Source organism: Ursus maritimus, unplaced genomic scaffold, assembly GCF_017311325.1.
Source record: "Ursus maritimus isolate PB19 unplaced genomic scaffold, ASM1731132v1 scaffold_25, whole genome shotgun sequence".
In the NCBI taxonomy this organism is placed as follows: domain Eukaryota; kingdom Metazoa; phylum Chordata; class Mammalia; order Carnivora; family Ursidae; genus Ursus; species Ursus maritimus.
This window is the reverse complement of record NW_024425008.1, coordinates 7,480,998-7,508,303: the sequence shown is the minus strand read 5'-3', so window position 1 is coordinate 7,508,303 and position 27,306 is coordinate 7,480,998. Positions and strand designations below refer to the sequence as shown.

Sequence of the window (27,306 nt, the reverse complement as noted above, 5' to 3'; positions counted from 1 at the left end):
TTTTTTTTTTTTTAAGCTTGCTTAATCTTCTGTCTTTTAGAAGTTTTAAGCTATCCTTTATGCCAAATAGTACCCATAAGGTCTTCAGTGGACTGAGTAAAAAAATCATAGATTATTGTCTTTACTGAATTCTCTTGAAACCGATCATTTTAGATAATCAAAAACAACTTCAAGCATGGTTAAGTATAAGGAGGTAGCAACAAATAGAGGAAATTATATCAGAAAAATTTAAGTTTTAGCTCTGAGTCCTGGGAAAACTTTTGAAAACGTGGCAATAATGGGCTGGTTTTATCTATACCAATCCTATTTATATTGTTAACTTCTCCAAAAATTTTCCTCTTTATAATACCTAGTGCTTACTATCATTAGAATGTAGAGGTAGTCACAGATTTGAATTTCTCTTTTAACCATATGTAAAACCCCCCAAATTGGCTGTACAACTGAATTGAAATCCTTTGTTTTCTCAAGTCAAAGTTGGTTAAGCCTTATCTGAAGTATATCCTGAAAGTAGTGCCATTTGTTATGTATTGGATTTTAAATTGTCACATATTTGCCTGTCATTCTTGGAGGGAAGCATGGGGGAAATTACATTTTCTTAAAAAGCAGACAAGTCATCTTCCAGAAGATCTCAGTATTCCTTGAGAAAAAGGGTGTAATGGTGCTTTGTGCATTTTAAGTAACTATTAAGAAGACATTTTTCATGTTTTTCCTTTAAGATAATTCGAGTTGACATGTATCAATAAAATAAATCATCATTGACATAGGTTATGTGAATACTTATTTCAGGTATTCCATTTCACTAGGAAAAAAGGAAGGAAAGGTAATAGCAAGAGGCCAGCATGTTCTCTGAGGTGTAAGATTCATTATAATTTCAAGGAGTATGTGTGAATAGAATAATTTAGCCTTAAAATGTTTTAAAAACTTAAAATACTGAATTTTAACTCTTGGTCCCGAGTTACTTAAAGATGGAATTATAAGGATTTTTTCTCTAAGATAATTAGATTTTTCTGTGCACATAGCTATAATCTACCCAGGTAAAATAGTAATGTGATGAAATGGCCAGGAAACCTACTTACATACAGTTTTTTGGGGTTAAATAGTTATTCGGTAATAAGAGCAACAAAATTTGTTCTTAGGAATTTTTAAATAGGTTTCAATTCATTGGGGATACATTTTTATAGTAAAATTTTTTATTGGAAACTGGAAATCTTTAAATTTGGGAGAAAAGTTAATGACTATTGCATTAAAGACTTCAAAGTGTCTCCTGAAGGCATTTGAATATCTTGAGCAAGTAAATGATGGTGGCAATTGGAAATTGGAGCTCCCATTCTTTGGGACAGCATAAAACAAATATATGTAGTCTAAATTTAGAAATACTTCTTGGTCTCTCTGTTCTCTGATAGGGATCTTAGGAATTGAATACCAGTTCTGGTTTTTAAAACTTCAACAAACTCAGTATTTTGGTTTCAGTTTCTTATCTCGATGAGCCTTTGTTTTATTAATGGATTCCTAGTAGGTTATTTCTGTTAAACCGAATTATTGTATTTTATATCTCCTACTTCAAATTTGCTTAAATGTGGCTGAGTAAAGGACATAACCACACCCCCAGGCCCCCTCTCATTGCAATAAGAACTAAAGTTGAACTTTTTAAACTTCAGAACTTTAAACTTTGAGTTCCAACGAAATTATGTTCAAATGGATCAGATGGATTGTATGTTTTGCCTTTGCAAATAGAGAACATTGTGCAGGTTTTGTTGAAGACTCAGGGGTGATTAAGAACATCCATTTTAATAGTGTGGTAAAAGAGTAGTTTAGAGACTGAGAGTTTGTCCCTGTACTAGGTGAACTCAGATAACTTTGCTTTTTTGTTTTTGTGTATATGCCTGCTTTTTATAGTTTGTTGTCTCCTGTTGTAAGTTGTACACTTCTGTCAGAGAGCTCTTCCTCCATCTTCCTTTTTATCCCGACCCCCACTCCAGTCTGCTGCCCATTTCCAGTCTCCTAGGGACTGGAAATCAGGTTACTGAGCTTGTTAGGATTTTGGTGCATTTAAGAGCATTTAAGGGGTCTTAGAGTGGGTTTCTGTGTACGTAAAATGCATGAGCTTTTAGTGCTTTTATGTGACTTTTATTAACTTTTATTTATTTGAGCCATCTGTGTGTGTTCTGTATATTTGGTTTGATCCAAATAATGCTGAACAAGTTTAAACTGGTGGTAAAGGAAGTATTGGTCTGTATGGATTTGAGCTGCATATTCACATATCTGTCTACATGTTTTCATATTTATACATACTACCTCTGTTACCTTGAAGTTAGCTCATTTGAGTTTCACTTTTTCCCTGCCAGTAAGAGGCATTACCCTATATTACAGATAATGTACATATACAAGTCTCATACCTGCGTTGCATAGTTATGAAGAATCATAACCATTTTTCAGATACTTAACGGCATAAATAATAAGTAATCAAATGGAATATTTTAAGGAAGAATGGTTAAAAAAATGCTTTAACTTGCCAGATTTGGTTTTGGTCCGAAACCTCATAAGATGTGAAAGATAAAGTTTTCAGGTTTGTTTTTTTTTTTAAAGACTAAACTAATTTAAAAATTTTTATCATACTCTGGTTTTTCAGCCTAGTATCCATACTAGGTAATGGCAGTTTGCTTTTTTGTGAGATAGGTTCTGGTGAGAAGTTTGGCTTCCAGCACCTCTAAAATGGGTTCTGTGGAATTGTATATAGGACTGAACTTTTTTAGTATCCTAAAATTACATGAATTATACTTTAGTTGTAAATTGTTTTAAAGAGACAAAATAGTATTTAGTTATAATGGCATTTTGTAAAATGAAAACTTGCCTTTTCTCTAATTTAATGGAATTGGATTCTGCATAAAAATCGGATTTCTTCTTTGCTCCCACATTAGTCATGTCTGCTTTTTAATAGAAATTTATACTGTTACCGGAAAAAGAAATCATGAGGCCTGTCTTCAGTATTCAGTTTAATTTTTGCTACTTATTAATTTGAGTTAAAAAGGATGGTGTGTTTGAACTGTTTTTGAGCTTACTAATGTAATATGTATAATTAGTGATCCTGTTTTTGTGGCTAAAGTCTTGGTGCGTTATTTCTATTAAAGCAACTTTGTTTTAATAGATTATATTTTAGTGAGCAGCTTAGAGATACAAAGCACTCCACTGGAGTCTGAACCAAACTATCAATTAATGTTTATTCATTGTTCTTGAATTAAGCTGCTTTGGGATAATTTATAAAATCACTCTTTCTCAGAAGAATAAAACCAATAGTTAGAAACTTGTGGAATTTAGCTTTTATGATTTTATGTACATCTTGAGATTGCAATCCCCCTTGCTAAACTGATGCTGATCTGTAACTGTCACAAAGCTATTACATTATGGTGTTAATATCCAGCACAAAGCAGTTAAATAAAATAAATAGCATGTTGTCTTTATCTCCAAAGGCATTATATTGTACTTCTAGCAAGTGCACCAACAGAAAAACAACGCCTGGAATGGTGAGTATAAGATTAGACTTTACAGAGACAATATGCAAAAATCAATCAGATAGCTACAGAACACAGTAGGAGATGGGAGAAAGTTTGTCTTCCCGTCCAGTCTGGTTTTATTCATAAATGGAACTTTACCACATGTAATGGAAGCCTACGAATTTGGGGATCCAAACACAACTTTGTGGGTTTTTTTCCCCTTACGGAGATCCATGTATCATTAACTATATTTAAAGTGCTTTGTTTTAGCTTACTGATTTTTTCCCTTTAAATATTTGCCAGGATGTCTTTTATAACCTTCTTAGTTTGAAATGTGGCTTGATTATCCTTCCTCAGTTTTTGCTTCAGCATTTTTTAGAGCCCAAGACTGGTTTTATCTATGGGAGTTCAGATGGTTGAACTGCCCTCACATGTATTTAAGTATGATCTTATATTACTGCTTTGTGTAAACATATTTGACTTTGTGCATTTTATTTTATTTTTTAAATTAACCAGAATTTTCATTAATACTAAGTGACATTTGTTCAGGGTGGGCTTGGTGGAATCAAAAATCCGAATCCTGGTTGGAAGTTTGGAGAAGAATGAATTTATTACACTGGCTCATGTGAATCCCCAGTCATTTCCAGCACCCAAAGAAAATCCTGACAAGTAAGCAATCTTCTAATTTAATCTAGTTTCCTTCTCTCCTTTTTAACTTTTACTTGTAGAAGCTTTCTATAGGCAATTTTTAATAACTAAAGTCACCATTTTGTTGGCACAAAACCAGTTTGAGATTAGGTTTTCCAGATCCTCAGAAACACTGAAGACAAAAATTATTCCTTGAGAAAAATCAATACTGAAATAGTTTTCTCTGAAAATAGTCAAATGATGAGGTACCTATTAACTAACCAGAGTTCAAATTCTGCATATCTGCTTTTTAGCATTTCTTAAAATTTCTTTCTTGTCACCCATATTATACAGTGGTCGTCAGAATAGCTGCTATCCCAAATATGTCTTGCTTTTCATCTTAATTTTTTAAAGGAGAGAAAATGCTTTCAGTTTACCTTGCGAAAATCTGCTTTGTGATAGATTCTGGAACATTGGGAAGATCTGTTAATAAAAGGCTCACATTATTCTTTTAAGGGTCTTTCATAGGTCAATCTCTGGTTTCACTTGTTGCTGTATTATTATTATTATGAGATTCTACTTTGCCTATACTTCGTTGCATTTGGAAGGTGAGGGGAGCTTTAGTAATGAGTTTTTTAAAAAAATAAAGTAGTGTTAAAGATGGACAAATACAGGTGACTCAGTCATTTGAGATTGTGCTGCAGTGGTATAGCGGATACTCTTGATTTGTCGATACAGATTATTTCCTTTTGCAGTCCTGTAAAAGAGTTGTTATTTGAGCTTTTTATAATTTTTTGTTGCTGCAGTTTTAATTATTAAAAGATCCATTCAGTACATAGATTATTAAATGTTCAAAGTAGCTGAATCACCCACTGTTCCTGTTATCTGTAGTCAAATTACTGTTCATGTCATCTTTTTTCTTTTTCTTTTTTTAAAAAAAGATTTATTTATTTTAGAGAGAGAGTGAGCAGGGGTCGGGGGAAAAGGAGCAGAGGGAGAGGGGGAGAGAAACCCAAGCAGACTCCGTGATGAGTGCAGAACCCCATCTGGGGCTCAATCCCACGACCCATGAGATCACAACCTGAGCCGAAACCAAGAGTCGGATGCTCAACTGACTGCACCACCCAGGCGCCCCTCATGCCACCTTTTCAATTGAGTTTTAAAATTTTAAGGAATATATTAAGTTCTAGTTAAAATTTTATGTCTAGAATAATCTTTTTGTTTCAGATTTTTCTAAAATGCATTACTCCTTTTCCCTTGTTAGTTTGAACATAATTTTTATTGTGCCTTTGGTACTTTGGGATCATCATTAACATTGGCTGTCAGTACCCTGTTTATATAGTAATAGGAATATGAAGGACAGGCATGGGGGAGGCCTTTGAGTTTTGATGGAGTTTGGGTTTAGAACTTAGTTTGCTTATACATATGTATTCTGTTTTCCACATACCTCAGGTTGTCAACCACATTGATAACATTTTCATGAAGTCTTGATAAACTAGTAACACTTTTCTTACTTTGCAGGGAAGAATTTCGCACGATGTGGGTGATTGGGTTAGTGTTTAAAAAAACAGAAAATTCTGAAAATCTCAGTGTTGATCTCACCTATGATATTCAGTCTTTCACAGATACAGGTATTTCTCTCCTTGGATGATCAAAACACGTAACTTGAATATTTGAATTTGTCTTCATGTGTACCATAGTGATATTTGCAATAACCGTTAATTGGGAATATTGAACAATGATTATCAGAATAATCTTAATGTTTTATATTAGTTATATAGTTTCAGTAATTTCTAATATATGAATGATTTTTTTGTATTCTAGATTTACAGTTAAGTAGGACCATTTTAAATTTGTTCACAGTTATTTATGAAGTTAGAAACCACCTGAGTATTTGATTGGGTAAAAGACAGTCTGTGTCTGACTGCCTCAATAATCTTGAAGCTAAGACATTTACAAAGCTAGACTTCCAGTGATGTGAGGAAATTTTATTCTCTGTGTCAAATACAGACTCAAGTGTTGATTCACGGGTAGAGTATAGTGTGATTAGAGCTACATTTCAGATTGACCTATACCCTGAGATATAACTGAGATGTAACAGTTTATCTAAAGAACAAATGGGTGTAGTTCACAGAAGCGAAGGCTATATGTAGGTGCACGACTTTTCAGGGGAATGGTGAATACGCATAGAGACAATGATGAACATACAGGTCCAGTGACTAGAAGGCATACTTAATGCAGTCAGGCGGTTGCACCTGTGTTTGGAATCACTAGCAGTGTGACGTCTGGCAGCTGCTCCTGATACAGGTGCTGTCTGTTGTGATTCTGACCAGCAGCAACCTTGCCATTGGTGAAACAGTAGCAGTTAAAGTTCCAAAGGAAACAAGATGAACTCTAAAGGGACACATGGTAGTTGCCTTCTTAGAAAATTCAGATTAAAAATACTGTTTCTTACGAAAAATTGAGTTGATTTCTTTCAAATAATTGGTAATTGGTAAGTAGGTTTTTCATTTTTAGGAATATAAGTGGAATACGGCACAATTCTTTATGGTGAGGAACATTGAAGGATATTTAGTGTCCCTAGCAAGTAGTAACCCTTAATAACTGTGACAACAAAAACACTCGTATAGATTTCTTAGAATGTGATTTTGAGTGTGGTAACTCCATTTGCTGAATGCCACAGAAGTGTTTTTTTCCAGAGTAAAAATTCTGATGTCAACTTAAACTATAAACTAAGAAATCATATAGAGATACTTGAGTTAGAAAATTTGTTTTGTGCATTTCATCTCAATTGAGTTGTTTATCAAAGATTGTGCTAATGAACCATCAGAATTTTCAAGGAACTTTTTATTTTGGGAGGGAAATGTTCAGTTGTCCTGGACCTGAAACATTTTAATGGAATACTTTGTGGGATTTTCTTTTCTTTTCTTTTCTTTTTTTAATATTTTATATGAGAGAGAGCACATGTGCACAAGCGGGGGAAGGGGCAGAGGGAGAGGGAGAAGCAGGCTATCCACTGAGCAGAGAGCCCCACTCGGGGCTCCATCCGAGGACCCTGAGATTATGACCTGAGCAGAAGGCAGATGCTTGACTGACTGAGCCACCCAGGTGCCCCCTTTGTGGGATTTTCTTTTTTTTTTTTGTAAATTTATTTATTTTTATTTAAATTCAATTAACATATAATGTATTATTGGTTCCAGAGGTAGAGGTTAGTGATTCATCAGTTTTATATAGTACCCAGTGCTCATTACATCACATGCCGTCCTTAATGTCCATCACCCAGTTACCCATCCCCCATCCCTCTCCCCTCCAGCAACCCTCAGTTTGTTTCCTGTGCTTGAGTCTCTTATGATTTGTCTCCCTCTCTCATTTCATCTTGTTTTATTTTTGCCTCTCTTTCCCTATGATCCTCTGTTTTGTTTCTTAAATTCCACATATCAGCGAGATCATGATAATTGTCTTTCTCTAATTGACTTATTTCCCTTAGCCTAACACACTCTGGTTCCATCCACGTCATTGCAGATGGCAAGATTTCTTTTTTTGATGACCTAGTAGTATTCCTGTGTATGTGTGTGTGTGCGTGTGCACATGCACACGCCACATCATCTCTATCCATTATCTGTTGATGGACATCTGGGCTCTTTGCACAGGTTGGCTGTTGTGGACATTGCTGCTATAGTGCAGGTGCCCCTTCGGATCACTACATTTGTATCTTTGGGGTAAATACCCAGTAGTGCGATTGCTGGGTCTTGGGTAGCTCTATTTTCAACCTTTTGAGGAATCTCCGTGCTGTTTTCCAGGCTGCACCAGCTTGCATTCTTTGTGGGATTTTCTAATAAAACAAATTTAATAAGTTCAATACGCAAATTCTTACTTCCAGTCTCTTCCAACTTCTCTTGAAATCTTTTTGGTCTCAGGTATTCGCAGCTATATCCCTGTAGTTTGTTTAAGCTAGAAATCTTGGAGTCCTCCTTAACTCCGTTTTTTCTCATAATGTAATGTTACTGCATTAAAAAAATCCTTTTGCCTCTACTTTTAGTATCCATTGAGATTCCTGCTACTAATTGCTATTTCTACTGCTATCACACTAGTCCAAGCCATTTGTCATTGCTCTGTTGTTTTTCTCCCATTACTACAGTTCCCTGGCCTGTCCTAGCCCAGCTATTAACGGGCTAATAGCTATTCTCAGTCAGCCATCCAGAATGATAGTAAATCAAATCATGCCTTGCCTGCTTAAAACGTATAGTGGCTACCAATCTCATTTGGAAAGAAGTTCAAGTCCTTCCTTACTGTGGTTTGCAAGCTTTTACCTAATCTGGCCTTCTCATTATGTCTGTGGCCTCATTTCCTGTTGTAAGTCCAGAATCCTTTATCCATATTCTTGGGGCCAGAAAGGTAATAAAGCTAGTGAGTAATATTCCTAGTGGGGCTTGGAGCAACATTTGATAGTCAGCGACAGTAATATTTCTTCAGGGAACTGTTGGGGATTCACATTAAGCAAAGGTAGAGACCAAATAACCACAAATAGGTTAGATCAGGGTTTGTTGTTGCCAGATGAGTTTTGGCGCCAATTTTAGGAAGAACTTACGTGTTGGGAGCTTTTGGGGTTTTGGAATTGGTCTTAAGGGATTATGGATCTTGACTTTTCCCTCTCCCCAGTGGCTTTTTGTTCTTCAAACATACCAAACATGCTCTCAACTGAGGACATTTTGTCCTTGACCTTCAGTCTTCCTGGAATGTGGTTCCATCAGTTATCTTTGCTTATTTCACTTTCATTTCAGTCTCCACTCTGATGTCCTCTCGGTTTCTATGATGAGCTTGTCTTCTTCCCTACTCGGCTTTTCTCCATAGCATTGTCATCATCTGATATGAAATAGTTTTTACTTCGTTGTTTCCTGTTGATCGTATTGTCCCTACTAGAGTGTAGACTCTGAAGTTCTTTTGGCCTCTTATTCTCTGCTGTATTCCCCATGCCCAGAACAGTGTGATTACAGTATAGGTGCTCAATAAATAATTTGTCATATGACTGAGTAAATGGATTTTTCCTTTTGGGGATTCTCTGGAACTTACTTGGTTGAATATATTTTTAGCATTTTCTTTTTGTTCCTGTGAACTCAATTATTTGAGTTATTTTCATTATAGAAGATGTTAACTACTTAAAGTGTTATCTGTCCTGCAGATTCTTGAAAAGGTGTCTTTGGGTTTAGTCAATAAGTTTGACTTTTGCTGCATTTGTTACATAATTGGGCTAGAATTTTAAATAATAGTGTAGCACAAAAGGGTATGAAGATGCCCTTTTTTTCCAGTTCTGCTGTTTCTTAAAGAAGTACTCTTTAAAGTAATTATTTTAAGAGTAATTAACTGGAAGAGTTAGTATACTTTGTGCTTTTATTCATTATATAGACCTTGTGGTAAAAGGTACTTAAGAGTTTGCTCAGGCAATGGATTGTGTCAGATTAGAGGTAATTTTGGCCTGATGTTTTATGCACAGGATTGATAGAAAAGGATACCTACTTAGAATAATTTCTCCTGGGTGAGATTAACTGCTTTTGTTAAAATGTTTCTATTTCTTATAACAATTTCCTAATTGTGTAGTTTATAGGCAAGCAATAAACAGCAAGATGTTTGAGGTGGACATGAAAATTGCTGCAATGCATGTAAAAAGAAAGCAACTTCATCAACTACTACCTAATCATGTTCTTCAGAAAAAGAAAAAGGTAAATTTAGAAAGTAGTTAACAAAAGCATTACTATCATAATGTTTTTACTGTATTCAGTCTATCAGTACTTCAACATTTAGACTCAGTTTAAGTCATGCTTGAAGTAGATCACAGCATTTTAAAAAATCTGTTCCAGGGAACAGTTCCATTATGTGAAACCTTGCTCCCAGTCACGTTTCTTGCACGTACTTGCAGACCTCAGACAGATTAGTGGTGATGCTTCCTTTCCTTATTTTACGTAAGCTTGTAGTCTCTTTCAAAGTCTTCTATTCTTATCCATTTAATACCCACATCACTATCTAATTTCCTTTCCTTTAAAAAGTAAACTAAGTAATATGTGGGTAAATTGAATTATGTAACTTTTTATAAAAATGGCTTTATTTTGTTAAGAATTATACATGTATATTATTGAAAAATGAGTATAAAGGTCACAAACAGAGGTGACCAGAGTTAATGTTTTGTAGAATGTCATTCTGGTAATAGTGCTCCCTGTTGAATAACTTACAGCCATGTTTTTCTTATTTGGACTTACTATAGAGGACATATTAGAATTTTAGTGCAGAGGTGACAATTACATTTTTACTTTATGTGATTTCAAGACTAAGTGGCTTATTTCTCTAATGGAATATACACTGCAGTGAAAATGAATGGGTTAGAGCCACATATATTAATAATGTTCAGTTAAAAGGTTCTGATGAGTATGTACTATTTAATAATTTTATATAAGATTTAAAATTTTAAAAATGTAAAACAATATATTGTTTAAGAGGATATGAAAGAAAAGTATAGCATATATTATGGTACGGACATACACGTCAAGGACAAGAGCTTTGGAGTAGATAAACTGGTTCAATTTCAGGTTCCACTGCTTCCCACCTGAGACTTGGGCCAGCTATATAATGAACATCTTGTTCTTGATTTGCTTCTTCTCTAAAATTAAGATAATATTTTTACCTGTCTCATTAGATATTTTGTGAGTTTGAACTGAGTGAATACCTGTACAAGCTGGTTTCTGCTAGTGCTTGGCACACAGCGAGTGCTCACATTGGTTTCTGTTGTTACCACCATAACTTGGAGGTAGAGGCACTTGCTTTTTTATTTTGGTTTAAAATGCAGTTTTAAAAGGCATTTTTGTTTTTAAAGTAACTTAGTACATTAAAGCTTCTTTGTGACTTGTTTTCTTCTCAACCTAATGCTTTTATAAGTTAACTAATCTAGAAAGTGACAAAAAGGTACTGTTCTTTTCTCAAGCCATTTTATTATTTGTCATAAAATATACATAAAGTTTACCACTGAGTAATTTTATTTTTTAAGTAAAATGTCAAGCCAGACATTTGTCTTCTGATTGTCTCTTGGTGTTATTAGTTAGTTTAAGCAGCCACACTTCAATGTGTATTTACTACATGTAAAAATACATAAACATTTTATGTATTTTCAGAAGTCAATGTAAATAGATTGTTATGTTCTTTAACACTTACCTATTTCTATTTTATTAAAACATCTGTTTATAACTGAGGTGATTAGATTTTCCAGAACCCTTGATTCTCAGATTACCTTTTAAAATGCCTACATACATGTTACTGTTGATACTCGAAACAATGAACGTGTAGTTTAAATAAATTTTATTTTTATTCTATTTCTTAAGGTGTTATCTATCTAAATATAATATTCTGAAATATAAAAAGAATTATTAGTGATCAGAAATAACTTATTTAGTTTAAACTTCTTATTTATCAAATAAAGCTTAATTGTACTCTCATCACCCAGTAGTAGCTACTTTTCACATTTTAGTGTGTATTTCTACATAGACTGTTGGGTGCACATATGTAGCCACATATCATATGTACTTTTAAAAGGTTTTTGATGGTACATACCCTTTTGTGACCCGCTCTTTGGGTGTTTGTTATCTGTCCAGATTACATTACGTTATAGATAGTACCCGGTTGCTTAGTATTTCTGTGTGCGGCTGCAGTATGGTTATCTCTCTCCTTTATTTGACGTCATTTGGATTATTTCTAAGTTGGCCGCTAGTAAGATAGCACTTTCCTGTTCTTAGAAGTAGTATCTAGAAATCTAGATCCATGAATCTTTTCTCTTAGACTCTTATTAATAGCTTCCTTTTATTAACTGCTATTTGCAAAGCACTGTACAAATGTTTTTCTATATTTAATGATACAACAAGCCACAAGTGTCGTCTTTAATAGAAAAAACCAAGTGGCTAATAAACTTGCCCACGGTTGTATAGTAGGAGATGGGAATGGGACCTCCCATCCCCACACAATGCAAAGCATGTGTGTTTATTTCTCTCTGTAGTGTGTTCTGTCTTTATTTATCTTTTATTAGAAGGCTTGGATAGAACATTTATGATGTCTTGGCATTGAAGTCTTTTGTGCCAAACTTGATATAGACAGGGGCAAAGCAGAGCAACTGTTTTCGTGTTCAAACCAGCCAGTTAAAACCTTCAGGTTCACAGATCATCGTCAGCAGTGGCCTGTTGTCTCACAGGTGTTTGATCACCTGGTCAGGCAGGTAACTATGTAGAATTAGTATAATTTACTTACTGTACAAATCCTTGTCTGGTGGAGAGTGAAATTGGTAGCATTTTTGCATAGGAAAGAAACTCATTAGAAAATACATTTCACAACTGACCTCATAAACAAGTGGCATTACTTTCTCTTCCTCTCCATTCTGCCACATCTCATCTTCCCCATTTGATCAATATTGGTTTATGTACAGAAGTAATGTCTGTAGTGCTAGATCAAAGAGCGTCTTGTCATTTGGGGAACTAGAGTGCGCGCACACACACGCATATGGGATATGGGTTTTTGTCAACAGTGCAGTCATTTCCATTAAAATGTTTCTGTAGGTAAGTGGAGCAACAAGGCTAAAAAGTATTCTGGGGAAAAAGAAAAAGCTGAAGAAATCAATTTGATACTGCAGTACTATTGATTGTAGAAACAGAAACTAAGTTCTTTAGAAATCAACTTTTATCCCATAGAAACATTAATAGTTTAAGCTTTATTTTGGTTTTCCTATATTAAGTAACATTTTGAGTACTATGATTTTTAAGAAGCAGGACTAACAGTAGGATTTACATGTGGATATTAGGTTTCACTTTCAGGAAATTATTTCTGTTTCTATTTTCCCAGGATAATTTATGCTATTAAATGTACCATGTTAAAATTCTAAGTTGGCGGTCAGAGCATCAGAAATTCTTGCTTTTGAGAGAGGCTCATTTATGTATAGATGTTTAGAAGTGGTACTACACTGTTCTTATTTGATAATTTTTTTGACGTTACACAATTTTGTGTTCATTGTAGAATAATTAAAAATTGATTTAAAAAATTGATCATAATCTCAGAAGCCAGAGATATTCATTGCTAGTATTGGGTTTATCATTAAGACTTTTTTCCTAATAATATATATGTGTATGTGTCTGTATATATAGTTCTCTAAGATCCATGTGTTTTCACATTATAGTGCTTTTTAGTGTACAGTGTGTCTTGTGGAGAGTGTGTACGTTTAATGTAGAATTCATTTCTCCTTTTTTCGCCCATGAAAGAACTGTAGTCAGGCCTCTGAGTCAGGAAGTGTATATCTACCAAATCTTTGCCTTATAAGTCAGCATGACACTTTGGAGTTTTCATGATTTCACTGATTTATGCTTTGTAGTAGAAATCATTTATCAGAGTAAAAGATGTTCATGTTTCAGAGATCTGGGTAAAATAAAGGTATATTTGACTAAATACTTTATTAATTGCAGCATTCAACAGAAGGTGTCAGATTGACGCCTCTAAATGACAGCAGCCTCGATTTGTCTATGGACAGTGATAACAGCATGTCTGTGCCTTCACCTACCAGTGCTATGAAGACCAGTCCATTGAACAGTTCTGGCAGCTCTCAGGGGTAAGGAAAGGGAATGAAGTGAAGTGGCTGTTCACTAAACATACTTGATAAATCCTCTTGTTAGAGTCATCTATTTAGAATATTATTTTTATTCCCTCTTCTAATTTTTTAAAAATAACAATTGAACTTATTTTGGGGGGAAAGTAATTTTTATTTTTGTCCTGTTGTGTCATACTTGTATTCCTTTTTTGGGACAGGTGTATCTTAATTCAGATACGAGTGGATGTTCACACCATTATCCCTCAAATTTCACATACAGATGGCCCCTGACTAATATGGTTTCACTTAAGATTTTTGACTTTACAGTGGTGCAAAAGCAGTACACAGTCAGTAAAAACCATACTTTGAAGTTTGAATTTTGATCTTTTCTGGGGCTAACAATATACCATACGATAGATAGTCTCTCGTGGTGCCTGGCAACAGCAGTGAGCTGCAGCTCCCAGTGAGCCCTGTGCTCACAGGGTCAACAGCCACTACACCAACGACCATTCTGCACCCATACGGCCGTTCTTCACTTTCAGTACAATATTCAGTAAATTACATGAGTTAGTCAACACTTTATTATAAAATGGGCTTTGTGTTAGGTGATTTTGCCCAATTGTAGGCTAATGTAAGTGTCCTGAGCATGTTTAAGGTAGGCTAGGCTAAGTTGTGATGTTTGGTAGTTATGTGTATTAAATGCCTTTTTGACTTAAGATATTTTCAATTTATGATGGGTTTAATGGGACGTAATCCCATCTTAGGAAAGATCTGTATTGAGGCTTCTACTGCCTCCAGTGTCTGGTGTGCTACGGAGAATGGACAAGAGGGACAAAATCACCTTTCTGTCCCGGGGCTGCTTACATCTGTGTAGCAGGGGAGGAGATCTGTGGACGTATTAGGGCTCTTCTAAGGAAGTTGAAGGTCTATGTGGCCTGGTTTTAGTTACAGGAAACTTTTTTTAAAAGAACTAAGTGTCTTCAAAAACATTTAACACAGCTAAACACTTTTGTTATGAAAGAATACATGGCTATGGTGGCAAGAACTAGAACACAAAAAGCCATATTTATGTTTAACCTATAAATTTTTCCGGTGTATCATTGCAGAATCTTTTTTTTTAATGGAAATACTATAGTTTCTTCAAAGGAATTTGTATAGAAGTCTTTTGTACTTTGAGTTTATGCACATGTATGTATAACAGTAACTATGTGTTAAGTAACTTCAGAAGTTTAAACAATGTTAGTTTCTTACGTAATACTAAGTAACTTCCCTAAATGAGACTTCTGGATTTTAAGTTTATAACTGTATATTTGCTTAGCAAATTTTGAGTATTTATTATGAACTAGCCATTTTGCCAGCTTTTCTGGTTTTCTTCCTGCATCTGTGGTTGTTCTTGGGCCAGCTCTCCCTTTCTGTTTCAATCATTAGATATGTGTGCCCTTGAGAGCGCTTGGCCTGGTATTCTCCCTGGGGGAGTGGGATTACCTGCGCTTGTTGAGTTCATTGACTTCTGTGTACCAGTGAACTCCAAAGCCCCTTTCTTTCTTTCTTTCTTTTCTTTCTTTTCTTTCTTTTCTTTCTTTTCTTTCTTTTCTTTCTTTCTTTCTCTCTCTCTCTCTCTCTTTCTTTCTTATTTATTTGGGAGAGCTCGGGTGGGAGGGACAGAGGGAGAGGGAGAGAGAATCTCAAGCAGACCCCGTGCTGAGCACAGAGGCTGACTTGGGGCTCAGTCCCAGGACCCCGAGATCATGACCTGAGCCGAAACCAAGTGTCGGACACTTAAGAAGCTGACTGCCCTGGTTGCATGCAAATGTCACGTAGGCACCAAAAGTCTAAGTCCTTTCGTGTCGCCACCTTGTCACACTGATGTCATTGTTCCATAGTTGGAGAGTGCAAGCTGTAGCTGAGGGAGTGAGAATAACCACAGAGAACTTCTTGCCTTAATTTTTCTTTAAAGGGATAATTAAAATGAGATTATTTAACTGTGATAGGATTTATTTGAGACAGAAAAGTTGAAGAAGAGATACCAGAATAAAGGATGGATGATTTGAATTTCCTGAAATGACAGGAGGGAGTGGGATGCAGAACATAGAAGAGGGGGGATGGCTTTGAAAGCCTTTATTGTTTATCTGGGCCACTGGGTGGTCCTTTAGGGTGTCATGAACCCTTAGATTTTGTATGCAGAAACTTACTTCTATTTCTCAGACCATTTTCTTATTTATAGCCTTTGACAGGGTTTTCTTACATCCCAAATCTGTTATGTCTGTTCCCCCAAATCAGATACAAGATTGTTCTTAGAACTATCCTGTTTAACATGCTAGTCGCTAGCCACATGTGGCAATTTAAATTTATTAATATTAAATATTCAGTTTCTCACCAGCCATATTTCAAGTGCAGAGTAGCTGCATCTATCTAGTGACTACCATACTGGATAGCACAGATATGAGACGTTGTTCCAGAGGGTTCTGTTGGACAGCACTGCTTTAGAGTGTGTGCTTTTGGTCATTGGTTGTATTTTACCAAATAAAGTCAGTTACTGATATATACATAGAAGTAAAACCAAAGAATCATTTCCTTTAGAAAATAACTTGCATATTAAATGTTGTTATGGAATTTTTATACTTTTCTGTTTGCTTTTACTACTTTTTTTTTTTTTTTTTTTTTTTTTTTTTTTTTAGCAGAAACAGTCCTGCTCCAGCTGTAACAGCAGCATCTGTGACCAACATACAGGCTACTGAAGTTTCTGTGCCACAAGTAAATTCCAGTGAAAGCTCAGGGGGTAAGGAGATGGGGTTGACAGGCTTGAGAATCCTTAAACCGTATTTGGTGTTAGCCTTCATTTTGAAAGATGGCTTTATTTGTTGATTAAGTCAGTTTTTTAATGCCGTTGTATAATTATCAATAAAATAAAATACAGAGACCTAAAGTTTTACTTGTAACTTGCTGTCGACAGGATTTATTGTAATTGTTATGTGTTCACGTACTTACCTACTTAGGTACATCGAGTGAAAGCATTCCTCAAACTGCCACACAACCAGCCATTTCACCACCACCAAAGCCTACGGTCTCCAGAGTTGTTTCTTCAACACGTCTGGTAAACCCACCACCTAGACCTTCAGGAAATGCAGCAACAAAAATACCTAATCCTATAGTAGGAGTCAAGAGGACATCCTCACCTCACAAAGAAGAGAGTCCTAAGAAAACCAAAACAGAAGAGGTATCTATATATTAGTTAGCCATGGGAGTACCAGCCTGCCTATTCTAAAGTCCAGTAGAAGAACATCTTTGTGAGCCAGAATTGAGAAGCAGCAAGGAAGAAAGCTTTCTGAAAATGTTTAGGTAGTGCTTTAGGGCCATAGTCTCTCTTCACCCTTTTACCCTTCTCAGTGACTACCTCTTCCATAAAGCTGTGCCTCATTTAAACTTAGCTTGTCTAGTCTATAACATAGTTTAGCATGTCATCCCAATTTCTTATTTTCTCACAGCTATATCTTTTATGTGTACTGATTCTTTGATAGCCCCCTTGGACACAGTTCCGTGATCCAGATGGAGTTTTGGAGTTTCTTACACTGTACTTGGTATTACATGGTTACCGAGTATGAGAGGTTTTCAGGAAATTCTTATTGAATAACTGGCCAAAGTTGCAAAGTTAGATTAATTTTGAGACCTTGAATGATTACTTCCTCCAACCGTTCAGGGAATTTTCTAGCAATACTTTCACTTTTTATAAAAGTGGCCAATTTATCTTGCCAAAGTCTTAGATAGTTTTAGGGAAACCATTAAAAGTGTACATTGGTGTGTGGTTTAAAATATAAAACAGAAATAAGTAGCTTTGTTACACAATTTCATTGCTTCCTGGAGTCACTCTCGTGTTGTTTTCCTATTAGTAGGACAGTCATTGTTGCCCCAGAGATGACAGTCCAAAAACTCCAATTTCATTGTGATTTTTGGTTGATAATTCGTTAGTTAGGAATTTACTCATTTCACCAAAGTTTCTTTAGAAAGGGAAAAAAAGAAATCTGGATTTTTCTTATGGGAGTGTTTTGATCTGTAATAGTGAAAAATTATTATCACTAATTTGTAAGTGTTTTATTCCCCAGCTTATTCTGAAGCCTTTTGGTTTATATTTTTTTTGGATATGGTCACTATTAACTAAATATCAGTAACTTGATGGATTTTGTCACTCTAATGATGCTGAATGATTATATCATATCATGCTTTATAACACGTATTATGAAAACCCATCCGTGTAGTTATTTCTTAAGGCAGTGATTTTCAGCCTTGCTTGTACATCAGAGTATTTTGGAGTGATGTTTTTCCCCTCCTCATAGATTTTACAGCCTCTTCCAGATACACTGAGTCAGAGACTCGAGAAGTTAGTCCTGGGAATCTTTTATTCAGACCCCCAGTGCTGCAGGACTGTGTTGTGCAGCAACCCAGAAGTGTGCGAGCTTTGGTGGAGCTCCACATTGTGTCTGTTGATACTTGTCTGGAGTTGGCAGAGCATTGCAGAATTCACATTTCTTTTTATCTTAGTAAAGTATATGTAAGTGTGAACTGTAGATGCCTATTCATTCTGTTTACTTCTGTTAATGGTTTAATCCCTTAATGGCTCCCAAGAGCTCTGACTCATGGTATACAGCATAATGTTGGTAATTTCATTTGCACTTACCTTGGCAGAAAACACTCCTGTTTCCTGTCTAGATAGAGAGACAATAGAAATATAGAATTTTTTAACTTAGTATGGACAATTTTAAGCCTGTACACGAGAGTCATTTCCTGTGCTTGTGTACCCACTGTGCAGCTTCGGGTACTGTGGGCTTTGCCAGTCCCTACACCCTTCATTCTTTTGGTCTTTTCCATCTCCCTGTATCTGGGCTGTGGAGATTCAAAATCCAGACATCGTATCATTTCATTAGTATTTTTAAAATCATGTATCTAAAAGATAAGGATTACAAAAAAGAAAGCATAAACAAAATAAACTTATCCCGCTTAGAAAAATCAAATATCTTGTCAATGCTCAAGTGACCCCAATTGCATCATCATTGATTTTTTTTTAATAGTCTTTGTTTGTTCCATTCTGTAGGTACATAAGATCCCTGTGTAGCTATTGATTGATTTCTCTTAAGTATTCTTTAAAACAGATTTCCCTCCCTTTTTTCCTTGCAGTCTTTTTTCTTTTCTCACAGTGTGGGTTTTGTTTTTGGCGGCTTCATGGAGTTGACTAACAAAAACAGTTTTATGATATGGAAGAGACCTTAGGATCTTAGGTATCTCATAGGCTGATTGCCCCATTTCCCAGAAAGAGGAGCTTGAGTTTCAGTGGTTTTTCCATTTATAAAGCTAATTAAAGTCAGAGTCAGGATTAGAACCCAGGCCTAAAATCTCATGGTGCTAAAGGAGAAGATTGTTATGAATATCGTCATTTTGGAGCTCTCCTGAACTGGATCTTTTATTCTCTGTTAATGAGTACTTGGTATTAGAAATTTTAACAAACCAGAAAGAAACACTGGTCTTAATTAATAATACAGTGACGTGGATTAACGGGAGGATTCGGGGTGGTCAGGAGGTATACTGCTGCTTAATTTGCATCATATGCGAAGGCTTGACAAATATGTAAAATAAAAATAGATAAATGTTTGCCCTGGATTGTATGGTTAAATGATGCTATATATGTATTTTTAAACTTTTTCTTATGGAAAATTTCAAACATGTACAAAATTATAATCAGCAGTCCTGTTTGCATCACTTAGCTTCAGCAGTTACTAGTTCACGGCCAGCCTGCTTCATCTTCACATCTACTTCCTTTCCCCTTGTTATGAAGCAAATCCCAGGCGTATCATTTCAGCCATAAATATTTCTGTGTGTATCTAAAGATAAAGACTTCTGAAAACATAACTACAGGATATTATCACTGTGTGTGTGTGTGTATCAGTATATTTACCAGTATTAGCAATAATTCCGTAGTGTTACATATCCGGTCAGGTTTGATATTTGCCCAGTTAGACAAATTAACTGTTTTTGAAGTTTATAACGTTTGCAGGATATAAGTAAGGTCCTTATTAGAATTGGTTTATATTATTGTTAAATCTCTTCTACTCATAGAAACATGGTTTCTGTGTCTTGTTATAAAGCTACATTTAAAATTATAATTTTACCTAGTAAATACAGCAGAGAAATTAGGGTTAAAATAGTTTTTCTTAAAGGGACGTTAATTGCAAGTCACTGCAGGAATGGGAAAGTACAGCCATCTTTGGCTTCCTTCCCTTTTCCTTTCTTTACTGAAAATGAGTTGTTTTGAATATAATTATAATAAATTAAAAAATTGAGACTGGAAGAGAGCATTTCTCAAACCTGCTGTTCTTCAGGATGTTACTAAGTTTGACTAAGGGGGATTCTGTGGTTAAAATTAAGTTTGAGAACGTTAAAGGGGTATTCTTTATAGGACTTCTCAGAACCTTTTATAAAACGTGCTATTAGGTATGTGAATTTCCCAGAATGGGGGTGATAGGATTCCAAGTTTCTAAATTGTTTGATCAAAGAGCTCTTTTTTTTTTTTTTCCTATCCCTTACAAAAAATATTTTATGAACTTCATGGTTTTAGGAATGTAGTTTAGGTGGTGTTGATCAACAGTAACAGCTTTCTACATATTCTTTGTTTGGAAGATACCAAAGCCAAACTAAATATATTACATTAAAAATTTTTTTCTCAAGTGAATGAGTGATCTACTTTAAGGCCATAGTTGATCTTACAGGTTAAATTACTTTATAATTTAAATTTTTATCAAAGCATTGATTGGCAAATAATCTAAATTTTTCATTTTAGAGAATAAAGCTTTTTTTTTCAAAAACAGGATGAAACAAGCGAAGATGCTAACTGTGTTGCTTTGAGTGGACATGATAAAACAGAAACAAAGGTATACTAATTTAGCCTTGGAATACATACACAGTTAAGAGTACAGAAGATGTGATACAAATGTCTCTAGAATATTGCACTGTCTTTTGTTCTGTAGGCTTTAGGTTGTTTTCAGTATTGTTTTTAGAGAAGTGTTCGTCCCTTTTGAATGTTAATTTATAATGCTGAAATTGAATTTCTCAAATGTTTGAGGTCCTACTAAATGCAAGGTGATCTGGGTGGATACTGAGTGGAATAAAGTGATGAGTAAGTCATGTTCTGTGACTTTAAAAGAACTTATAATTAAGTAGAGAAGATAAGAGGTAGAAGCAACTAATTACAGTACCAAAGAAGATCAAAGTAATTGAGGCTGCTGGGGTGGTGAGGGGCAGGAGCAGTGAGATGTTACCTCTGACTGAAGAAATAGTTAGAGGCTTTGTAGAAAGACCATATAGTATTTGACATAGTTCTTGAAGGATATGTAGGGTTTGGGGCAGTCCAAGATGAGAAAGCTCAGTCTTGGGGTGAGCGTATGGTATGTTTTGAGAATCAGTTTTTGGCAGAAGTTTCTGGTAAGAGCCTTCTGGGGTGCATGGGGCTTGAGATGAGGTAGATAAGATGAGAGATAATGGTTTAGCCAAACCATATTAGACTTCGAACATCATTTTTTCAGAAATTGAAAGGTACTGAAGGCTTTTAACTTTTTCCTCTTATCGTAGAAAATTTGGAAATCCTCCTCCTCCCAAATTATTTCCATAATTGACATTTTAGCAAGTATTCTTTTGGTGTCTTTGTAGATTTTATTTGGGCATACATGCCAGTGCCTTTTGCTTTCAAATCTTTATTCACTCTGTAAACCAGGAAAAATTGTTCCTGTGAGTATATAATGTACAGAATATTAATAGCTATCTTAAGGCTATTACCATATTTTATTCAACCAGTTTCCAATTGTTAGCATTTGTTTCTGTTAAAAAAAGAAAGTTCTTTCTTACTGTAGTATTGACTGTAGGTAAATACCTGCCATCCATTTATATGTATTAGAATAAATTAATGAAAGAGGAGTTACTGAGGCAAATAGTATGCTTACTTTTAAAACTTGATACATAACTCCAGTTTGTGCTTCAGAAAGCCTGCACTTCATTTCTCTTACCTGCATCCTGTTGATACTATTCTGTTTTGTAAGAGAAAATTGACATTTCATTGTTTTATTACTATATATGTTGTTTTTATAGAAATTCAGATTTTTACATGTTTTTTCATCTGTTTGTGTATATATGTAGTATTTTGTTTTGTGTACAGCATTAAAAATGTTGAGAGCAGTGGCATGACATGGTTCGCCCTGTATATTCTGATAGTACTTAGAGTAGATCAGTGCATTGATTATTGAGGAGGGGAGGCGAAACCAAAAAAAAAAAAAAAAAAAAAAAAGAGGAATGTTTTAGGGACTTTTTTCTACTTTTAATTGAAGGTGTGGGAGCAGTTTTTATCCTTTTGAAAAGGTAATTTTAGTTAATATTAACTGGGTTTTGTTTTTTTCACATAGCTAGGGCTTGGGTTTGTAGTGTGTTAATTACTGTCTGGGCATCATTTCATAATGTGCCTGTGCATGTCTTTAATTATTATTTGCTCCAAATGTCCAAGTTGGAGGTAGTTGGAAAGTCAGGAGATAGTCTGACCATGCCTATAAAATTGAAGTAGACAAATAGAAACGTATGTGTATGTGTCAAGAGCGAGGCGGCCTGTGGCCAGGCTCACCACATGATTTTGGGATGTGGTCCCATCTTTCTCTTGATCCTTCTGTCTTCCAAGTTGTCTTCTTTATTAGCCACCAAACCCAGTCATGTTCTTTTATTCTTTTTTTAAGTCTCTTTCCTCCCCCGTCCTCTTTGTCTCACAGGAACAACTTGATACAGAGACAAGTACAACTCAATCAGAAACTATTCACACAGCGGCTTCTCTGTTGGCCTCTCAGGTACTAAGTGCAAAAAGCAAGGAGAGTTTTATAAATGTTGTTAAGATTAGTGTGGTATAATGAATTAAAGTGAGCATATACAGAAGACTGTAAAATTCTCTCTGTAACAGTAATTACTCACTAGCCATCGATGTGCGTATCGTAGTTTAGAGCATCGGATTTGACAGAACCGTTGTTTTGCACTGTCAAGATGCTAACTCATCCCCTTATATATTATTTGATATTGCAAATTATTTAAATCTTCACTAGACACAATATGCAGTATTCATATAAAGGTTTTCTCTACAGATCAAAGAGTGAATTTTAAATCATGACAGAACTAAAAAACATTCTTTGTGGATCTATTTGTGAGGTTAAAATGATTTTTTTCTTTTTAAAATGTGTTTCTGTCTCACATTTTACTTCTGATTTTCAATTTTTAATTCAGTGTAACCCATAATTCTTTCAAATTATTTTTTCATTTGTCCTAGAAATCCTGTGGTAGTCCCTTCTTGCATACAGTAAGCACCTAGAAGCTTTTTTTTTTTAATACTGATTTGTGAACCTTCATTTTGTTTATGAAACAATGGTTTTCTTTCTTAACCCTTTCGAATTGAGTATACTTCAAAGTCTAGGTCATACTTTGACCCAAAGTAAATATTTTCTTTAAGTAGACGTAAGACCACTGAGATCATTGCTGCTCACATGAGGCTGCTGAACTAAGGCAGTGATATTTTGCTGCTTTGTGACTCAGAGTTATTTTAATGTCATAATTTTAAGATGTGTTTTTGCTAACTATTAACCCTCATAGCCTCTAAAGAGAGAAATACCATGTTGACTTTCTGGAATGTCTTTTATTTCCATAACTTTTATCTAATAAAAATTTGGGGTGGAGGAAGTAACTAAAACAACGTGAGGAAATGTGCTTGGCATTGATACAAGGACAAAGTCTCTCAGTCTTCAGCTCCTGTGATGTGACTGCATGGCTTTTGGCCTGCCACATTACTCTGGGGAACATTTTCATAGTTTGTCTTACTAAGTTCATCCCTATGGTGATGAGTACTGGTGGGTATTTGCCTTTTTGTATTTTTATGGGGAGGTAGATCTTGATTTCTAATGGAAAGATTTGTAGAGCCATTGAGAGAAAAATCACTCAGTTAATAAAAAGAGTGATAATATTGATTTTTAAAAAAATCCCTGTATTTGGTGATATAAGGGGTATATTTCTTTCTGGGGAGATGATTATAATATTGTGGCTGTGTGTAATAATCATCGTTTTGAGATAACTTGAGATACTTAACAGACAAAATGGTAGCCTCTCTGGGATTTGCTTCAGAGTAAGCTTGGGAGTGAAGGTGGGGGGACAGTGGATGGTTCTGGTTGGGCCGCTGGCGAAGCTCGGTAATGGCTACATGGGATTCATCATAGAACACACTCTACTTGTGTGGATGCTTGGAATTTCCCATAATAAAACATTTAAAAATTTATTTCTCTGTTTTGGGATGTTAAAGAAATCTTGTGATTTAATCTTCTTTTAACATGAAGTTTTTTAGAATAACTAAATTATTGTTGAGTTGTATAGATTTAATTTTATAACGTATAGGGTCAGAAAATAATGTCCTGGTAACTGCTGCTCCTGTGTGTGATGTGAACTTTAAGTGTTCTCCCACACGGGGGTGCTCCAGCACCAGCTAACATCACAGCTGTTAGTGTTAACTAGGAGTAAATACAGTTTAACTCGACTTTAATAATTATATGACAGGTCATTCTTAGAGGAGTGTGTCTATACAAGCTGTATTTTAAAATTATTTAGGAGTTTTCTGTGTATTGCTAAAATATTCCTATTATTTGAAAATTACAAGTGTAGAGCAAATAATTTTACAGTAATAGTCCTATTTATTTGTACTTCATTCTTGTTTCTCTTTAAATTTTTAATACTTCTGTGGTAAGGTCCCATCCATTTCTTAGAAAGTAAAGCAGTGGAAAGTAAATCTCATTTTAAGTTACAGTGCTTTGAACAATGTTGTGTTCTTTGCTTTCGTTCTCAGAAAACATCCAGTACAGACCTTTCTGATATCCCTGCTCTCCCTGCAAATCCTATTCCTGTTATCAAGAATTCAATAAAACTGAGATTGAATCGGTAAAAACAACCTCAGGGGTCCATAAACAATATCTGCCAACTCAACCTGTTGTCTTCAAATGCTAAAAAAGGAGAATGGAGGGTACAAGACTAGACATGACTGAAAATGGATTTAGGTTTTTTTTGTGACCTCCCTTACTGGGCTAATCAGCACTTGATCGGAAGTCCAGGTTAGTATGTGAAGCCAGGAGTACTATTATTATTGTGTTAGCAACAGTTGCATTAACTATTTCAAAAAATTACTGCCTTTAAAAAAAAAAAACACCTCAAGCTATATTTGTATCCATAATTGACATCTGGATTGGGTTTATGTTTGATGCATTGTTTGGAAAAATTTGCAATACAAACTGGCATAAGAATTCCTTGTTCGATAATGCACTTTTATGTATTTTTTTATTAGAAAGTAGAACTAATTTTAGATTTTCAGCTTGATGGATTTTCATTTTTTCCTGAAAAATTTCCTTTACCATTAGTCTTCAAATTGGATACCATTGTGCAGTGACGTACTGTTCTACTTCAGAGAAAGGATGAGAGGACATCTAGTTCAGTCCCTGTGCGGTAGCTGCAACCCTTAAAAATGAAATATCAACTCTAAGGGTATATATTTGACATTGAAAGAATAATTAGGAAATAGTTGGTTTTGATGGGGTCATGATTAAGAAAAGATATATTGGTTTTATTTATAGAATTGTTTAGAGTGCATACAAATCAGTGGGCAAATATTTTTCTTTGAGCTTATTAAAGCTCCATATTCTTTTGCCTTCAGTCTGTTGTCTTTGAAACAAAGCTTTTGCTCCCTCCCCCTTTTCTTTTTCCCTTTTTGCTTGTATGCATAAGGTAGAACTTAATTTCATAAGAAACAAATGCCAGTATTTTCTTAAGCCATGATGTGAAACCAATGATCCTGTGGCCACGTGGCACAGAACACTAAATTTCGGTCCTGTGGCTGAAACTTTAGGGTGACTAAAAGAAATGCGTGTGAAACATGATGCCCTAACAGGGACGCCATTTGATCTCTGGACATGCGGACTTTTGTACACTCCACAGAACTCCTCTCTGTAGTAAAGTTGATTTTCAATTTTAAACATGTGGGCAAAAAGGCATTTTCTCCAAGAATTTTAAACTAATTTTTATTTTTAAATGGTTGACCAAAATTTGTCAGTAAATTTTACATGTAGAAACATTTTAAAAATCATTTCTAGCAAGCACTTGGCATCTAGTCAGCTCTCTACTCCTATTTCATTTTGTTCTATCCGATCAATAGATTAGGAACTCTTTTCTGCAGAGAACAGAAGTCCTCGTAATTAAGCAGCAGAGCGCCCATCGTCACGAAGTAGGCGGTGCCAGATGTTGATAAACTTAGTTACTCTTTCCTAATCTGGACAAAGCAGACCTAACAGATTTTCTGACGAGCATGTTTATGAATCTTCCATTGTGCTCCATTCTATCACATGTGCATTTTTCATGTTAAACTGCAGTTACTTAAACTCTTCCCCTGTCCTTCTAAATTAATTTTCCAAAGTTGGAGTGTAGTCTTTCCCCTTAGGCTATGCATTAATTGAGGCTTTCTTTTCACCGTACCTGATGATGTCTAGTAGACAGTGTTTCCGCTTCCCACATCTTCGCTCCGCACACTCACCTTGCCCTTCCTCCCACCACCTAAGGAAAAAGATGGTCATGCTAACAGGTGAAGTGTACAAGGTGTCTGTGTGTTTTGTGTAGCTTCAGAGTTAGATTGAAATTGCCAGGCACAGATTTAGTCTTGTCATTTTGTTTACACATTGGGGGAAAAAAATTCAGTTTATTAAACGTTTCATGTAACTGCACCCAAGTTTTGCCAAGCTGGAAACTTGGACCTTTTCTGTGTAGTGACTTTTTAATTCTAGTTTTCATAACCTGGAGATCAGACTGTTGCTTTCGCATGATGTATGTAGTGTCTCATGACTGGAGTTTGCTTTGTTTTATAGTATCTGTACTCCTTGTATTTTTCAAGAGCTATTTTGTAAACAGATGATGTATTTCTCCATTGAAAACACAATAAAAAAAAAAAAACAGCACAATCCCACAGTTGGCTGGTTTCTTTTGACTGACTTTATTTCTCTTGTTTTTTCAGTGATAAATCGGTTCGACTTACAAGTTTATAGTATGGCCATAAGTGAAGATTTGCAAAAAAGAATTTACTTTGCTTATTACATTTAGAAAAGATTTGCTTCTGGTTAATTTATGCTGTTAGTGGCAGCCTAGTATTAATTGATATCTTCCGTGATCACAATTTTTCGTATAAATGATCATTTGGGGAGGAAAACGTGAATGTAATTACTAATAATTCACTCTCAGCTGTGCCATTGTCTACAGTATTTATTTTGTGTATGTAGACTCTATCCTTTTCTGTATATTTGTTTCGTGCATGTAGTTAGTGTACTGCTGATCTGTTTCCTTTTCAAAGCTGTTGGTTTTCAACAGGAGTTGGTGCTTTATTTCTATGTCAGCAGGTGGCAGTGTTGTTTTTCAGTGAATTTAGGATTATAGACCACAAACCAGCTAGGATCTTCTGTTTCTCATTTTACTGAACTTAAATCGGGTGCTGCTTTTCTTAAA

The 27,306-nt window shown here is 35.2% G+C and overlaps 1 protein-coding gene across 8 annotated transcripts in view; it reads left to right on the top strand.

Moving 5' to 3' along the window:
• PAPOLA (poly(A) polymerase alpha) overlaps positions 1–26,768 on the top strand; it is a 58,887-nt gene extending 32,119 nt beyond the window's left edge. For 3 of the 8 annotated variants that reach the window (XM_040641458.1, XM_040641457.1, XM_040641455.1), the window contains exons 13-22: positions 3,468–3,521; positions 4,041–4,160; positions 5,640–5,749; positions 9,714–9,835; positions 13,601–13,743; positions 16,401–16,501; positions 16,719–16,939; positions 20,577–20,639; positions 22,515–22,589; positions 24,617–26,768. In XM_040641458.1, the coding sequence (XP_040497392.1) occupies positions 3,468–3,521; positions 4,041–4,160; positions 5,640–5,749; positions 9,714–9,835; positions 13,601–13,743; positions 16,401–16,501; positions 16,719–16,939; positions 20,577–20,639; positions 22,515–22,589; positions 24,617–24,712 (1,105 nt within the window). In that variant the 3' untranslated portion in view covers positions 24,713–26,768. The remainder of the gene's footprint in view (positions 1–3,467; positions 3,522–4,040; positions 4,161–5,639; positions 5,750–9,713; positions 9,836–13,600; positions 13,744–16,400; positions 16,502–16,718; positions 16,940–20,576; positions 20,640–22,514; positions 22,590–24,616) is intronic. The other 5 variants (XM_040641456.1, XM_040641460.1, XM_040641459.1 and 2 more) reach the window with 5 other exon arrangements.
• The last annotated feature ends 538 nt before the right edge of the window (positions 26,769–27,306 follow it).